This window comes from Molothrus aeneus, chromosome 21, assembly GCF_037042795.1.
Source record: "Molothrus aeneus isolate 106 chromosome 21, BPBGC_Maene_1.0, whole genome shotgun sequence".
NCBI classification, from domain to species: domain Eukaryota; kingdom Metazoa; phylum Chordata; class Aves; order Passeriformes; family Icteridae; genus Molothrus; species Molothrus aeneus.
Genome location: NC_089666.1, coordinates 7,392,551 through 7,410,616, shown reverse-complemented (window position 1 = coordinate 7,410,616; position 18,066 = coordinate 7,392,551). Strand labels below are relative to the sequence as shown.

The 18,066-nt window shown below is 52.1% G+C and overlaps 1 protein-coding gene across 1 annotated transcript; it reads left to right on the top strand.

Moving 5' to 3' along the window:
- Nucleotides 1-8,673: 8,673 nt before the first annotated feature.
- CA6 (carbonic anhydrase 6) lies at nt 8,674-17,587 on the top strand. The gene is made up of 8 exons (XM_066564236.1): nt 8,674-8,847; nt 12,114-12,262; nt 12,808-12,903; nt 13,370-13,436; nt 13,894-14,051; nt 15,870-15,993; nt 16,362-16,460; nt 16,974-17,587. The coding sequence occupies exons 1-8, from the start codon at nt 8,826-8,828 to the stop codon at nt 17,585-17,587; spliced, it is 1,329 nt and encodes a 442-aa protein (XP_066420333.1). The 5' UTR covers nt 8,674-8,825.
- The last annotated feature ends 479 nt before the right edge of the window (nt 17,588-18,066 follow it).

Sequence of the window (18,066 nt, the reverse complement as noted above, 5' to 3'; positions counted from 1 at the left end):
AAGGCTGTGAGGTTTCTAGGAAGCATAAGTTTCTTTAGGAATCCAAGCTTGTTACCAGTTTATCAAATACTCAGTACACCCTTAAAATAGTTCACAGTTTGGAAGGGGCCTGTATGGTTAATGGGGTGGACACTGGGGACAGAGAGTTTCAGTACAGAGTGTTTGGGGATACATAAAGCCAGTGTTCCCAGCAGGAACACTAACACAGCAGAGGAGAAAAGCCACGGCACAGACCTGGCTCACAGGCACCCACCCACCAGCCAGAAATGGAGAAGAACCCCCAGGAGCAAAATCCCTCCACTGCGAGGCCTCACATTCCTTGTGCTTTACAGGTAAAATTGGAAGCGTGATAAATGTTCGTTTTTTGGTGGCTTGCAACAGGCTGATGAGCAGAGAAGCCAGCCAGGGCAGCCTTTCCCTGCCCTGTTCAGAGCAGTCGGACAGGAGCCCTGTGAGCTCTGCAGAGAGTGAAATCGCTGCTCCAGGCAGCTGAGGGTGCCAAGGCAGAGCAGAACCACCACAGATCAGGACTTGTTTGCGATGCATTCAAGTGCTAATAACCATCAGCAGTGCAGGGCACATTCCAGGGCGTGAGCTTTCTGAGCACCTTGAAAGCACTTCCTGCACGCTCTGGGACTTCTCTTTCCCCCCAGTGCCTCCCAGAACACCTGAAGATGTGCCTGGGTGGCTGCGTGGGCACCTCCCTCCCCTGCTCCTTCCACTGCAGCCAGTGCCAGCCTGCCTGTGTTCTGAGCAGGTTCCTTGGGGAGGGCAGCTCTGCATCTCAGGGAGCTTTGCACCTCACTCCAGTCCAGCTGGGATCTCCAGAGGGAAGCCACTGGATGCAGACGTGAGCACTCTGTCACTCAGATCTCTGCTCTTCATCGACCCTGCAGAGCCTGGTGTTTTTAAGGAACGTTCATTGAAAAGGTAATGGCAGAGTCTGACTAATGTTCTTTCTGGGTACCTATTACATTGTGGAATGACTGTTCAAGATGTTTTCTTCCAGGCATTCAGAGCCTCCTCTGACTTTACATCCTTCTCCCTCACTTTTCATCCCATTTTCTGCCGTGCCTTTGTGTCCCAGCTTCACCCTGCAGTGAGGCACCTTTAGGCACATGAATAGTGAAATGGCTGGAGGTGACAGACCTCATGGCTTTCTTAATGCTCTTAACTCCCACCACTTCCAGCTTGCTTAATGCTCTTAACTTCCAGTCTTCATTATGCTGTCTTCTCCAGGGCTGTGGGGAAGGGCTGGTTAGTCCATGCTGGTTAGTGTGGGTCTGTGAAGTGTGGCTCCATCATCAGCCTCCCTGAGTACTCCAGGGCTGTGGGAGACACTCAGGACCAGGCAGGATATTCTTTACTACTGGAAGTGCTAACCTACATTTACAAGTGCCACATCCATTCTCAGGGCACGGGGAATGGCCATTTGGAAGGGAACCAACGCATGAATCAGCGTGCTGATACCAACAGAACATTGCCCAGGAGCTGATGATCTGATATGGTGATTTGCAGGGAGACTGAAAGAACCAGCTGGACATTAATTGCCAGGAGTAGTGGATCCAAAGGCCACAGCTGCTTGCTGAAACCATGCTGAAACCATGCTGAAACCATGCAGTAATCCTCTCTGTGGAGGCCAGAGTGCAAGTCCTGCACTGCCTCTCTCAGGGTGTCTGAGGCTCCTTGCTGAGCAGGGCCTTCCCCCTCTCTTTGAAATATATTCCACTATAAAGGGGAAAGAAAGCTAGGAATTGATTTTTGGTGTTTAAGATTGGGGTTTTTTGAATGATAACCTGGAAAAAAAAGAGTAGTCCAAAACCAACTAATTTGTTTCCTTAATGGGTGCAAAATAGTTATGTAAAGCATAAGAGTTATCAAGCAGGATCCTCTTGCCACAGAACAGGTACAACACAGACAGTAGGATTTAAATTTCCTTCATGTTGTCTTCCTGCCTTAAAAATCAACCTCATTCTCATGGGAAACACTCTCAGCTCCCATCATCACTCTTACACTCAGAGAGCAGTGGTGATGAGCTGCTGGGAGAGGGGGACTGTGGGCACTTTGCTCCTTCTGAAGGTCCCTGCAGTGACCTTGCCTGCAGACAAAACCACTGCAGGCCTGAGCAAGCAAACACTGGGCACTGATGAAGTTTTAGGTGGCATCTCCGTGTAGTCGCCTTTCTTCCATTCCACCGCTGCATTTCTTAATCCAAATCCACATCTGTGCTGCCTTCCCTACCTTCCACATCTATCAGCAATGTCCTCTGATGTTTTCAGAAGTTCTCTCCTGAAGCTTTTTCCTCAGGCCAGGCCTCTGACAAAGGATCTCTTCCAAAGCAGCTCTGGTCCTGCTGGGATCTCTCAGCTTTCCCCATCTTTTCCTCTCTTTTTCCATGGACTTTTTTGCTCTTGGGAAAACAAGCACAACCCATCCCTCAGGTGTGGCCTCGTCATCAGGTGCTGGGTAAGCTGCACCTTTCTGATCCCTTATCTCTCAGCTCCTTGCCTTGGGGCTGAAGGTCCTGCAGCAGGTTCTCCACGTGCCTGGAGAGCTGATTGCCATGCCTTTGGAGAGTGCTGTCCCCTCCCGTGGCTGCTTCTGGGATGGCTGCATTGCTCTGCCCCGGGAGCTGTGCAGGGGTTAATGGATTCGTGCTTGTGCAGCTTTTTGAAGACGAAAAGTGCCGTGGAAGGGCTCTGTTATTGTTACCCCGTATGAAGAGGTCTGTACCAGACCCAACCGTATTGTGTTTGGCCACTGGATGTCACAGCTGCTCAACACACAATGCAGAAAGGAAAAGTGCTTACCCAGCAGTGAGCAGCAGCGCTTTCCAGAGCCCTTACTTGTTCTGTGCACCGGGTTTGTTTGCTTGCTAAGGGCCTTGGGGTCTTCTCCTTTGTTTGTGCACTGCTAATGTCCATTTTCAGAGAGATGGAGCAGCAGTTGTGCTTCCCCTGCCTGCCATAACCCTGGGACATGAGGAGCAAACTGAACACTTTTAGGGGAGCAGTGCAGATACCTACAAAGCACTAATTCCACCATGAACAGGAATTGGCACATGCTGCCAGGCTGCCTTGTCACCCAGTCATTCCTTCTCTGTCTCAGTGCACAGCACAGAGCCCTGGCATGATGGAAACCTTTCTCCAAGGCTCTCTCTCACACAGCTCCTTCCATCCCCACACTCACACTTTGCAGTGCCCCTCACACACAATGCAGTGGCAAGTCTGGCCTCCCCCTTCCTAATCCTGCCTTCACGCTTTGCTTTCTTCCAAAGTCTCAAGCAGAGATCCAGAACATGAAATCCCCTTTCAGCAAAGTCTGTAGAGCAGCCCTAAAGAGACATTACAAGGGCTGTAATGACATTTCCTGGAAATGAAAATGAAGAGGGATTATTTGACCATGTTCTCTCCTTTTTATAGCATCTCATTGTCCTTTTCTCCACCTTGGGGAAATGGCAGTGAAAGGCTGCTCCTGCCCATGGTGCAGCGAGGTGATAACCACCCCAGAAGTGATGTGAACATTAAAAAGGAAAAACTATTTTAAGATAATCCAAGGGTTACAGCTATAACTAAGAGTAATTGGCTGAAACTGAGCAAAAGAAAATTTAGGTTGACAATGAAGTGCAGGTAGCTAATGCTGAGATCTGTTAGACCGTGAAATGGAATTCGCAGAGGAAACCTCTCTGCTTTCAAATGGGCAAATCCTGCCTTTAGGAGCACTGGTGTAGATCTCTGGTGTCTGTCTCTGACTGCCTCAAAGCCCATTTCTTCCACAAAGCTTCAGCAGAATCATAAAGGTGTCTGAATTTATATCAGAAGAAGGGAAGAAGGTGTCCCTGCCCATGGCAGAGGGTTGGACTAGATATTCTTTAAGGTCCCTTCCAAACCAAACCATTCTGATTCTATGATTAAATTTAGTCAAATACATCAAAATATTGTATAAGATGAAGGAAGTCTAAAGGGATTGTGTGAACTGGAGAAATGAATTCCAGCGCTCTTCTGCCTCTGTGATCTCTGTGTGTACTTGAAAACCAGGGGCAAAAAGGGAACAAAAAAAAAAGGGGCCTGGGCAAAATATCAAAGAAAAGAGGGCCAGTTTTGGAAATAAGAAGTAGAAACATTACAGGAATTGTTGAATAAAAGAATCTCGTGTTTCAATCCGCACAGCTATTGTCAGCTTTCCTCGTGGGTCTGGGCCTGCCAGCACTGGCTGATCTTTGCCTTTCATAAAGCTTGTGCAGGCTCTGGATGCCTTCACTCATCCAGCACAACCTCAGCAGAGAGAGCTCTGTTTGAAGAGGTTTTAGACTCACTCAGAAAAACCTGAATGGCCTGATTGAAGGCACTCTGTCCATCTCATTTCAAACAGCCTGTTCCTGGTCAAATGTTTGCTGGGCTGGGGAGTGATGCAGCTCTTCCTGCAAGCCCTGATGGAATTCCTGCTGATTCAGAGGCAGAGGAGTTAACCCTTTCAAGTTCTGGGTCAAAGGAGCACTGAGGTTTGAGGCAGCCACTTCAATGCCACATCAAGGTTTTAATGTGGCCACCAATTCTCAGAATGTCAGACTTGAGCTGAGCTTTAGGCCAGCGAGGACAGAGAGAATAGCCTGGGAGAAGCAGGATTTGAAAGATGGCAAAGAGTCAGGGGAAACTGTAGAGATAAAAGCGAAGAGCATGGAAGCCAACGATGTGGGATAAAAGGCTTATTTCCTACTGCAGTGGAGGCAGGAGGGGGAAGGCCGAGGTCTGTGTGAAACTTCCCCGCTGCTGGGAGGAAATCATGCCAAGAATATTCATGGCTGACACACACAACATCAGATTTTCTCACTGGCTGAATCCCGGGGCAGAGATGAGCCCTGCTCCAGTCTCCACCTGTAAACCCCCAGCTCACCTCAGGCACAGTGCTGCTGTGCCCAGGCACTATGGCCATTCTTCTCTCCAGAAAATTATTCTGGAGAAAATTATTCTCCAGAAATTACATCCAGGTAGCAAAAGAGCTGACCAAGACAAGCCTCAGGCCAGCCAGGTTTAATACCACATACACTAAAAAAGCCCCAAGAACCAGTAACCATTGGTTGATGTGGGCAGTACTTACACAGGAGGACTTCCATAACATTCAGCTCCTAGTTAGAAGCTCAATATCCAAATACATTTAAAGAACTTAATTGAAATTATTGTTCTGTCCTAACCCCAAAAGAAATTCATGCTTTGTGCCCTTAGTAAATCCTTTCCATGGATTGCTCTGTCTTGATAGCATCACAGAATGGTTTGGGTTAGAAGGGACCTTGATGCAAGAATTTGACCTAACACAGATGTGGGTTTTGGGTGTGCTGAGCACCCACAGCCCCTGCTGATGTCAAGTGAAATGTCACAAATGTTGCAAAAGTTCCGTTAAAAATGAATTCCATTGCAGCTCTCCAGTGCAGAGGTGACCCCCTGTGCCTGACTCTTCTTCACACCCTCCTGAGCTGCTGTGTGGAATCCTGAAGTGCAGAGAGGTATAAACCCCCAAAATTTCGCCTTCAGCTAATTTCAAAGCCTATTTACACAAGTGGATACACAAGGATTAAGAAGTGCATTGCAGGGCAGGTTTGCTTGGTTTGGTCCTTACACAGTTCAGTGCAACCGTCAGAATAAATGACTTCTTCAGAGGAGAGAGGGAAAAAACACATTTGGTTAATCAGCTCAATATTACAGCAGTTCCCAAAGATTAAATATGCACTGCACAAACCAGCAACCCAGGAAAGGCCATTTTACATCAACAATTCACTTGCAAAGAGTAAGATTTTGAGTCAAATACCTGTATCTTCTTCAGCACAGAAACCTGAGTTCCCATGGCACCTGTGGCTCACCTGTGCCTCTTACTGGTGAATTGCTGGTATTATTCATAGAATCACAGAATGAGCAAGACTACCTGGGCTGCAGAATCCTGGGGCCTGTCCTGCCCAAACTGCCACCCAAACTGCCCCAAACTGCCTCAAACTGCCCCAAACTGCCCCAAACTGCCTCAAACTGCCTCAAACTGCCACCCAAACTGCCCCAAACTGCCTCAAACTGCCCCCCAAACTGCCTCAAACTGTCCCCCAAACTGCCCCAAACTGCCCCAAACTGCCCCAAACTGCCCCAAACTGCCTCAAACTGCCACCCAAACTGCCCCAAACTGCCTCAAACTGCCTCAAACTGCCACCCAAACTGCCTCAAACTGCCTCAAACTGCCACCCAAACTGCCACCCAAACTGCCACCCAAACTGCCTCAAACTGCCACCCAAACTGCCTCAAACTGCCACCCAAACTGCCACCCAAACTGCCACCCAAACTGCCTCAAACTGCCACCCAAACTGCCTCAAACTGCCACCCAAACTGCCACCCAAACTGCCCCAAACTGCCACACTGGGTCTTGCCTCTGTGCAGCTCAGCCTGACCCTCAGCCCCAGACTCACCTCATCTGCTGCCACCTTGCTGAGTGGCTGAAAATCACCTCGTTCCTGAAAATAATTGCCAATTTTATCACAAGTGGCAGGGACGCTGGGAACAGTGCTGAGATTTCACTGATCTGAGTTTTCTTGCCTCGTGTTTAATATTGCTGCCTGTCACCTAAAACCAACAGCCCAGCTATGCTGCTTTTGTTGGAATCTCTAGTTCTTTTCCATAGAAGGTAAAAATTCCACTCCTGGGGAGATTTCTGCTCCCCTTTTGTTTTGAAACCACGGGTTTAGGAGCTGGAGGCCACGGCTGGGAAGAAAGGGCTGCCAGCAGTGTGTCATTCCTGAGGGAGGAGGATTTTCAAAGGGAATGGCATTTGCCTGGTGACAGGACACAAAAAGGCAGAGAGAGAATCCATGGTCTGTTCCCTGTTCTGCCAAATGACTTTTACTGGACCATACACAAGTGTTTGCTTGGGACACATTTTTGAGGGAATCAAGTGTCTGAAGAGACAGAGAAGTCCACAAGAGCATTTAGACACCTGTCACCTGCTAGTTTTTATTTGAATTCCTGCATGTTTTTTGAAAAGCCATCAGGGTTGCAGTCTCCTGCACCTTACAACTCTAAGTAGTTTTTGAGAGCTCTGAATTTTTCAAAGGTTTCAAATCTCTCCCATTCAAAACTAGATTTCCAGTGATGAGGGAAGGTGTTGAAAGCAAAATGCTTTGAATGCTAAGGCTCAGGGCTGTGGAGTGCTTTTAAACCCAGTCTCTAATTTTCAGAGGGGCTAAGTGTCTGCAGTTTTGATTTCTGGCAGGATTGTGAATGCTGTGCACTTTTGAAATCCAGTGAATGCCTTGTGCCTTGGTCCTTGCTCTGTAAAGGGGAGCAGCTCTGAGGTCTGGGCTGGCTGTTTCTGCTTACAAAGCTCTGTTGTGCCCGTACTTGCAGCGAGAAGCTTTTCAACCCATTCATCAGCAATGAATGGACAGGAAAAGCTGTGCAGGGGTCAGACAGACCCGGGGCCATCAGCTCTGGCCATCGGGGGACCTGTCCCCTCTGTGGGGACAGCTCAGCCAAAGGCCAGCAGAGCTGACTGGCCAAAGCCATTATCCTGCTGGGGGGGTGAGGAGAAGGGCAGGAGGGGTGCTGGAAAGGCCAGGCCTGGAGAAAAACCAGCATTTGGGGTTTCTGAGGGGTTTTTAACCAGTCCTTCCCTCGGCTGTGCTGCAGGTACAACACAGACATGCTGATGGCAGCACTCCTGCTCCCCCTGCTCCTGGTGCCCCTCAGCCACTGCCACGAGGTGTCCTGGACGTACAAAGGTAAAAACGGGGCTGCTTTGGAGCTGCTGCTGCTCAACAGGCTCCCTTCCCTTGCTGGCTGTCCCCTAGTGAGAGATCACAGAGCAGCTAATTTATTCCACTTCAGTGATGCCTCCGTGTCTTGAAAGTGATTCTCCTCAATGTCACCTCCTTTTACTCCTTTGTGTGGTTAGGACACATTGTCGGGGTTGGCAGCACAACCAGGTTCAAACAATGGGGGAAATCTTTAGAATGTGTTAGAAGAAAAGCTGCCCTTTGGATGATCCTGCAAGGAAAAGCTTTAAATACTGCCTGCTTCTTATTTTATTGTCATATCCCAGGCAGTACAGAGCACTAAGTACTTATTTAGGTACTTATAATTTTTCTGATGAAATTTTATCTAAATTTCATTTGAGTCAGGGGTTTGTTTGCAGAGCTCACTGAAGTAAGTGTTAATCCTTTTATGATCAGGGGGCTAAGTTAAAACAAAGGATATTGTTGAAGAGTTGCAATATTGCAATTGCTCTCTCCCCAGTTAAAAACAGCTAATTGCTGTCAGTTCCTGATCCCAAGCTGAGCCTTCCTGCCTATTGCCCTGATCCAATTCACTCGCACTGGTTAAGAAGCCAGTTCCACACCTCTGGCAGCTGGGGCCCATTTAAATCCCCATTTCCATGTGAACGCTGCTCCTCCTTTGGTGTGGGTTCAGCCTCCAGCCATCACCGAGCCTCTGCTGCAATGCAGGTTTCTTACTTTGCAGCACAGCCATCCTGCAGACACAATAATGTGCATTTTCACTCTGGGGAAGGCAAAGCAACCTGTAATGGCTGTTCCAATAATTAGCTTGGCATTTCCTGCTGGCAGATGAGCGCTCCGGCTGCTGACTGACAGCACATCCCTGTCACATCCCTGTCACCTGCCTTCCTCCCCTGCAGGAGAAGGAGAGCTGGATGAGGAGCACTGGGCACAGCACTTCCCAGACTGTGCTGGCAAGCAGCAGTCCCCCATTGACATCCAGAGGAGGAAGGTGAGGTACAACCCCCTGCTGCAGCTGGAGCTCGGTGGCTACGAGGAGCCCCTGCAGGGGCAGCTCAGGATGACCAACAATGGCCACTCTGGTAAGGCTGGGGCGCTGCAGGAACGGATCTTTTGTTTCAGCTTGGAAATGCATTCCCAGACGATGCCCTTGTTTTGAACTCACCTTACTTTGCCATCTCACTTCATTCTGCTCCCTTAGGTTTGCTGCTTTCCTCAGTCAGGCAGGAAAGCTCTCCAGAAATACATAAATAAATCAGGCAAATAAAAGGCAGATAGGTTTCTGCAAGGTATTTTCTCTGTTGGACATGAAAAGGGAATAAAATGCAGCTGGAGAATTCCAGATTGATCCTCTCCTTTACTGTGCTGCAAGACAACAGGTGTGCAGCAGTGAGTGGTATTTGGGGCCCACCGACTCTTCTGCATTCAGAAAAATGCATCCTTTGGCCTGGGCATGAATCAGAAGTGACAGGAATGGAACCTTTGCATCCCAGGTTTGGTTGGATGTAGGTCACCCTAAGTACAAGACAGAGGAGGATCCCTCCCTCACCAGAGGATTGGTATTTTGGGGCTCAGGAAAGGAAACTGAAGCACAGCACATGTTAAAAACCCAGCCTTTGGCTACCCAGTTTCAGGGCAATGCTTATAATTTAGGAGATCCCAGATCCCCCTGCTGCAATCTGTAATTCATTGCCTAAATAATTCATCAGCTGGTGCTGTTGGGATAACGCCTTTGGACTACAGATGAGCAATGAGAGAATTTTCTAATGGCTGCAGGGCAGAGAGGATGAGTGCTTGGAAGGTGATGGGAACATAAAGCTGTCAGCTCCTGAGTCCTGCACAGCAGCTCTTTCTTCCTGCCTGCAACAAAGAGAGAGAAACCCGATGTGAGGGCAGGCAGGGGAGTGCTGAGGGACAAAGTGCCAGCAGAGGAAGGCTGCTGTGATTGTGTCCCTGAAAACTGAAACTCCTTTTGTGTGGCCACACCAACTCAGCGTTCAGCCCGGAGCTCTCTGTCAGCACTACTGCCCTGCCTGCCTAGACATTAATTCTTGCAGGTTTAGCTTTTTTGACTGCATGTGTGTATTTGTCCGTTCTTTTGTTAACTTCCCAACAATGCTTTTCTGATGCGGGGCAGTTTCCTAAAGCACAAAGACAAACGAACTGTGCTATTCACAGCTCCTGTGAGTCAGGCTGGGCTTTTCTACTGGCTTCAGTGAGATGGGACAGGGCAGCAGAATCTCTCAGGGAAAGCACTCAGCAGATCTGAAAGGGGCAGGAGAGGGATTTATCAGCAGGACTCTCCTTACAGGCTCTCAGAGCCAAACCCCAAATGTCTCACCCAGGAAACCAGGTTCATTTTTTCTGTAGGTGTGCTAGCACCAGGCTGAATCCCACCTGAAAATGCCTGTTTGCTGTGGTGTGAGTGCTCCCACAGACAGCCTGGGGCTAACAAAACCTTTTGCATTTCCACCTTCTTTTTGTTTTAAAGAGGGTCAGTCCTCCAGCTGGACAAGCAAAATTGAAATGTCATCCATGTGTGCATCCTCCTCCAGGAGCAGATTTAACTGGGAGCTCCTGAGTGCCCCCATTACCTCAGCCTCCAGGGCCAGGGCTGGGCAGGCAGGGATGGCCAGAGCTGGGCAGGCAGGGATGGCTGTGCTGGGCAGGCAGGGATGGCTGTGCTGGGCAGGCAGGGGTGGCTGTGCTGCTGTCCCTGCAGGCAGGGGTGGCTGTGCTGGGCAGGCAGGGATGGCCAGAGCTGGGCAGGCAGGGGTGGCTGTGCTGCTGTCCCTGCAGGCAGGGGTGGCTGTGCTGGGCAGGCAGGGATGGCCAGAGCTGGGCAGGCAGGGGTGGCTGTGCTGCTGTCCCTGCAGGCAGGGGTGGCTGTGCTGGGCAGGCAGGGATGGCCAGAGCTGGGCAGGCAGGGGTGGCTGTGCTGCTGTCCCTGCAGGCAGGGGTGGCTGTGCTGCTGTCCCTGCAGGCAGGCAGGGGTGGCTGTGCTACTGTCCCTGCAGGCAGGGGTGGCTGTGCTGGGCAGGCAGGGGTGGCTGTGCTGGGCAGGCAGTGATGGCTGTGCTGGGCAAGCAGGGATGGCTGTGCTGGGCAGGCAGGGGTGGCTGTGCTGCTGTCCCTGCAGGCAGGGGTGGCTGTGCTGCTGTCCCTGCAGGCAGGCAGGGGTGGCTGTGCTGCTGTCCCTGCAGGCAGGCATGGCCAGAGGCCAAGCTGCAGAGCAGCAGTGCTGGGGCAGGCTCAGCTGCACTCACCCTGCTCAGCCCAGCTGATTCTCCACCGCCTGGCAGAGCCAGGGCAGAGCACTCACACTCACACTCACACTCACACTCACACTCACACTCACACTCACACTCCCCACTCACGCTCCACGTGGGAGAAAAGCAGAAGCAAACCAGGCTGCTCCCTACCTTGTGCTTTTAGCAAATATTTGCCTGGAATATCTTAGAGGAGCCTTAAGCTTGTTACAAACTCACAGCACAATTCCCTGGCTGTGTTTTGTAGAAAGTGGAAACCCTGGTGAGGTGCTTGAAGTAAATAACCCTCATTATGGAAGCAGTCAGCAGGGAACTTATGAAAAAGGTAGATTATGTTATCCCTCCCACTCTAGAGCCTTTGGGATATTAAAAGGAAACATGCTTTCGTCTTGTCTGTCTATAAACAGTTCACAAACAAAAGAAACTCCTCAGAAACCCAAACTATGACTAATTAATAATATGTTGTGCTGCATTTTGCAAGGATAGTTGCTAGTTTTTATAACATGCTGGGGGCTTTCATTTAGACAAGGCAATTCTCCACTTCCACTCCTAGATATATTAACATAATCTATGATTTCTGGCAGGGAATTAGCAGGAAGACAAAGGGTTTGTGACTTCTCCTTGGCAAGGAGAAGAAAAGAGGTTTGTCTCCACAAATCCTTCAGCAATGACACAGCCTTTTCAAACCTGCAGGGCATTCCCAGAATGGCTGGGCCTCACTGGGAATTGTGATAACACATGAGGCCACTGCCTGAGCTGATTCCTATTCCCCTTTTCTGCCTTGGAAAGGAAGTGGTTAACAGACCTGTGCCAGATGTGCTGAGCGGGGTGAGCTGAGCATTGAAGCTTTCATTAATGCCTGGGGGAGAAAGGGTCTGCAGGCACAGCTGGGGATGCCCAGTCCTGCTTGTGCCTGCACCAGCCTGAGCCCAGGAAAGGTTTTAAGCACACAAAGTTTTAAATGTCACTGTTTTCCCTCCCACACCGGGGCGGTGACGGTGCCTGCTCCTTCCAGGAGGTGCCACCACAGGGATGGCAAGGCTGCCCCCCCTGCTGCCTCCAACCCTGTCATTCTTCAGTTCAGATCGATTTGCCACCCACCATGAACATCTCCAGAGGGCTCCCAGGTGTGTACACAGCTGTCCAGATGCACCTGCACTGGGGAGGGCTGGACCTGGAGAGCAGTGGCTCGGAGCACACCATCGATGGCATGCGCTACTTCGCTGAGGTTCGTGGGGCTCAGGGCTCTGGGGCTCACTGGGAAAGGGGAGCTGCACCCCAGAGAGCCTGCAGGGGAAAGCAGGGCAATGGGGGGGATGGCTGCACCCCATAGAGCCTGCAGGGAGGGAAAGGGGAAAGCAGGGCAATGGTGGGGATGGCTGCACCCCAGAGAGCCTGCAGGGAGGCCAGGGGAAAGCAGTGAAATGGGAAGGGTGGCTGCACCCCAGAGAGCCTGCAGGGGAAAGCAGGGCAATGGGGGGGATGGCTGCACCCCACACAGCCTGCAGGGAGGGAAAGGGGAAAGCAGAAAACAGGGCAATGGGAGGGCTGAGTCTGATGGTGCTGGCACAGAAAACTCCAAGAAAAGCCATGGCAGGAGCACTCATGTCCTTCAGAGGCGTTCCCCCACTGTCAGCACAAACCTGTTAAACCAGAGGTGCCTTTGGCCTGCTGTGAGACACAAACAGCACAAACTGGGGTGGTGACTGTCCCTCCAAACACGCAGGAGCCACTCATCACTTCTTCTGAATGACCCCATCTCTTTCCTGGCAGCTGCACATTGTCCACTACAACTCTGCCAACTACTCCAGCTTTGAAGAAGCCAAGGACAAGCCCCAGGGGCTGGCTGTGCTGGCCTTCCTGTACACGGTAGGTACAGGCTGGGCTAAAACCTCCCTCAGACACGAGGTTTGTACAGCTGTCCCAGGAGATGGGGTCTGGCACCTCTTTAGGGGCTGTGCTGCTTCCCCTGTGCCATCTGGGCTTCACACAACACCAGCCAATGGCCCTTGGGAGCCCCAGAAAACTGCCCCATAAGTAGTATTGTATATATATATATATATATATATATAAAAGAATATGAGGTGGGGTTTCCCTGCTGTGCCTCCAAGCCTTGCTGTGCTTTGCCAGTGGGAACACCTGATTCAGTGTGGATTTTAAAGTAGTAAAAAAGAATGCTGTTCACTGTTCTGCCCAAGCTGTACAAACCTGACCATTGTCCAGCCCATCAGCAGACCTGTGGTGGTGTTTGCTCTCTTTGTCTCCCCCCAAGTGCCCAGCAGTGAGAAGGACAGGCAGGTCACACCTTTTGATCAAGTGTCTGTGCTGTGTTTAGGATGGGCACTTTGAGAACACCTACTACAGCGAATTCATTTCCAAACTGGCAAGGATCAGGTTTGCAGGTAAGACCTGGCAGTGCCTTCCTCTGTCCCTGGTATGCTCCAGCCTGTGTGTACACTCTGCCTCTGGGAACTGACCCTTTCCTGCTGCTGTGCTGGCAGAGCATCCTCAGCCCTGCACAGCTCCAGCCCAGGGCTGTGGGGAGGGTGCTCAGGGCTGCAATAAATGCACTCCTGGAGGTCTGTGCAGCACCAAATGTCAGCTTCCTGCAGCCTGCACAGCCCCTGATGCCTCCTGGAGCACCCCAGGCACCGGCAGAGCACTGAGAGCACTGCCCAGGACCCAGACATGTCTGACTGACAGAGCACAGACCCAGAAAGGGCCTCTCGTGCCTCTCCATCTCCTCCCCGTTCCACCCAAGGCCTGATGGGCCAGTGCTCTGGGCAGAGGGGTTTGCCAGCCCCAGCTCCAAGAGCCCTTCCCCATTAACTGCTGATACCATCTCTGCTTCCTTTGGAGGTCAGTCCACAACTCTCAGCTCCCTGGACATCCAAGCCATGCTGCCAGAAAACCTCTCCCACTTCTACAGGTACCAGGGCTCCCTGACCACCCCCCCGTGCTCCGAGAGCGTCATCTGGAGCATCTTCCACTCCCCCATTGTGCTGTCCCACACTCAGGTCAGTGCTGCCCCTCACCAGCTCCTCCTCCCCCTGAGTGTTCCCTTTCTGCCCTCCGGGGAGCAGAGAGCTCTTAGGACACCTCTGCCACAGGGATTTGGGGTGGGTTCCTGGAGTTACAGGTGCCTGGCATTGTGCATGGCAGCAGGGCCAAGGTCTGGTGACTGATAGCAAAACTCCCTGCTCAGCTAAGCTCAGGCACCCTGAAGCACTATAAAAAAGGAACAGACCAGTGAGAATTAACAAGGCAAAAACTACTGCAAGAGAGTCCCCCTGAAAAAAACCAAGCCAAAAAAACCCCACCAAAAAAGAGCCATTCATAACATTAAAACAATTACAGAATAATTGGCAGATTTTAGAAGGTATTTCAGGGTTTTTCTGTGTCTAGACTCACACTGAAAATAATGCTTTAAAGTTAATAAATAATAAAGAAGCATCAGAAACATTTTCTTCCAGGAGAAGAAAAAGATAAAATTGAGATCACAGTAGTGGGGGATCACAGTGTGCTCTCTTTGAAAAAGAAACACTCTTTTTGGCAGGGGAAGGCTGGAGGGCACTTGTGAGAAAAGTACAGAATAGCAGCAAGATCTCCATCCCTGCTATCATCAGGCAGGAGCTCAGAACTCCCCCAGCCCTTATCATGAATTAGCTGATAAGGGCCCTCAGTCCTGTTCCTTCCCCAGCTGCTGCTCAGCAAGAGACCCTGAGATTCCTGTCTGATCCCCAGTGCAACCCCCAGCTGCAGGGTGTGCACAGCTGCTGTCCCTGTGCCTTCTGTCATGTCCCTGTCCCATTCTGCACCGCAGGTCTGGGCACAGCTGGGCACAGCTGCTGTCCCTGTGCCCTCTGTGATGTCCCCATGCCCTGTGTGATGTCCCTGTCCCATTCTGCACTGCAGCTCTGGGCACAGCTGTTGTCCCTGTGCCCTGAGTGATGTCCCCATGCCCTGAGTGATGTCCCCATGCCACTGTGCCCTGTGTTTGTCCCTGTGTCATTGTGCCCTGTGTGATGTCCCCATGCCCTGTGTGATGTCCCCATACCCTGTGCCCTGTCCCTGAGTGATGTCCCCATGCCCTGAGTGATGTCCCCATGCCACTGTGCCCTGAGTGACATGCCCTGTCCCCGTGCCCTGTCCCTGAGTGATGTCCCCATGCCCTGAGGGATGTTTCCTCTGCCACTGTGCCCTGTGTTTGTCCCTGAGTGATGTCCCCATGCCATTGTGCCCTGTGTTTGTCCCTGTCTCTGTGTGATGTCCCCATACCCTGAGTGATGTCCCCATGCCCTGTGTGATGTCCCCTGTCACTGTGCCCTGTCCCTGAGTGATGTCCCCATGCCCTGAGTGATGTCCCCTGTGCCACTGTGCCCTGTGTTTGTCCCTGTGTCATTGTGCCCTGAGGGATGTTCTCTGTGCCACTGTGCCCTGTGTTTGTCCCTGAGGGATGTTCTCTGTGCCACTGTGCCCTGTGTTTGTCCCTATCCCTGTGTTCTGTCCCCATGCCCTGAGTGATGTCCCCATGCCCTGAGTGATGTCCCCTGTGCCACTGTGCCCTGTGTTTGTCCCTGTGTCATTGTGCCCTGAGGGATGTTCTCTGTGCCACTGTGCCCTGTGTTTGTCCCTGAGTGATGTCCCCTGTGCCACTGTGCCCTGTGTTTGTCCCTATCCCTGTGTTCTGTCCCCATTCCCCGAGGGATGTTCTCTGTGCCCTGTGTTTGTCCCTATCCCTGTGTTCTGTCCCCATGCCCTGAGGGATGTCCTCATGTCACTGTGCCCTGGGTGACATGCCCTGTCCCCGTGCCCTGTCCCCGTCCCCGTGGCAGGTGCAGCTCCTGGAGAACACCCTGCTGGACTGGCACAACCGCACCCTGCGCAACGATTACCGGCACGCGCAGCCGCTGCGGGGCCGCGTGGTGGAGGCCTCCTTCCGAGCCCAGCGGGGCCAGGGTAGGGCCAGGGGACAGTGGGGGGGACACACAGCCCTGGGGAGGGTGTGGCACTGCCAGTCCCTGTGGGTGGACGGGCTGGAGTCCCCTGTCTGGGCGGGCAGTGTCCCTGTGCCTCCCCTTGTGTAAGGTGTGTGCCAGCCCTGCCCTTTGAGTGTCACACCTCCAGGGCAGCTGGTGCCACCTGGCACCACGTCAGGACCCTCAGCTCAGGTGTGTCTGGTGCGTGGAGGGTGTGGGAACAGCTCTGGCAGAGCAGCCACACCGAGGAGAGGAGCTGCAGTTTGAAGCACAGCTTTTGCTCCAGTTAGAAAATGTAGCTTGTGCAGGTGCCAGCCCTCTGTAAGTTCAGCTGTCTGATTGCTCCAGCACAGTGTGATCCAGAGGAATTCACCCTCAGGCTGGACCAAATCCAGATGCAGCTCCAGGACATGAAGAGAGAGTTGCTGAATGGACTGAGCCACACAGGTAAGAAACCCAGGTTGAGTCCAGCTCACCTTCTGAGGATGGAGAGCCCTGCTGAGCTTGGTGGCCCAAACCATTGACAGGTTTGGGACTGGCACACACAGGTAGAATTCTGTGCCATATCTGGGCCTACTGATGGAAATCCTTCACCATCATCAAGGCCAGCCCTAAGCCAGCTACTCCCACAGCAGCTGCAGCTCTCTCCTGCCCCATGGCAGCACATTCTTACAAACAGTAAAAATGCTCAGCTCAGTTCCCCCAGGATAAATAACCATCACCTCTATTTTATACAACATGAGAAAGAGGAGGAAGGAGGGAAAACCATGATTTGCCCAAACATTTGTATAGGGGAGCTCAGCTCAGCTTTTCATCATTCCAAAGCCCTTTCCTGCTGGCACAACCCACGGCATAACTGGGAACTCAGACTGCACAGCCCTACCAGCTCTGTGGGTGCCATCCTCCAGAATTTGGGCTTGTTTACAGGAAATGTAACTGCTGGCTTTTGGGTTATTTCAGGTACAGAATCCAGCACCTTTCCAGCTTTCTACTTCCCTGTGGAAAACATTGAGAGCTTTGTGGAGGTGCATCCCCTCCGTGCCATGTCCCTGCAAGCCTTCACGCTGTGCTTCTGGAGCAGAGCCCAGCCCCTGGGCAGCCAGACCATCCTGTCCTACTCCACTGGGGAGAGCGAGCACGAGCTGCAGGTGACCGTGGGCTCAGAGCTGGGGCTCTGGCTCGGAGGGCACTTCCTCAGCTTCCCCCTGCAGCACGGGGCCCAGGGCTGGCTGCACCACTGCGTGAGCTGGGCGTCCCCAGAGGGAACGGCCACGCTCTGGCTCAACGGGGCAGCTGGCAGAGCCAGGAGCGTCCAGAAGGGCTACGTGAGCCGGGCTGGGGGCACGCTGCTCCTTGGCAAGGCCAGGGACACTCTGCTGGGCACGTTCTCCAACGGGTTTGCAGGCTGGATGAGCCAGGTGAACCTGTGGAGCAGAGTGCTCAGTGCCACGGAGGTTCGGGCGCTGGCGCTGTGCAAAGCGGGGCAGCCCACGGGGGACGTCATAGCCTGGGGACAAACGCCCATGGCCCTCCTCGGGGGGGTGCTTCTGCAGCCTGACACCAGCTGCCAGTGAGCACAGCCCTGGCTCGAGGCATCCAGAGAGTCCCAGCTGTTGGTTGGGAAAACTCAGAAAAACTGAGGTGGTTTGCTTGCTTCTCCTCCTGCTTTGTAGGCTCACTATGCACCTCCTGGGGCTCCAGGGTGTTTTTCCAAGAGAACAAAACCTCCATCTGTGAGATAAAAGCAATGAACTGCAGAATCTGGCACAGTCCAGCACCCTGGGTTGTTGCATCTCTCCAGGGGGTTAATTTAGATCCCCATACACAGATTTTTTTCATGCCAAAGAGCTGCTCTCTGGTCAAAGGAGCTGCTTTCTCAAATAAAATTTCTCTCCCATCCCTCGCCCAGTCTCAGTTTCTCACCATCCTCCCTGCTTGTCTCTCCTTCTGTTTGTCACCACCAACTCACCACCCCTTCCCTTGCAGTTGTGTCCCACAGGAGAGCAGATGTGGCAGCTCCTAGGACAGGTCCTGTGCAATCCCTGTGCCTTGG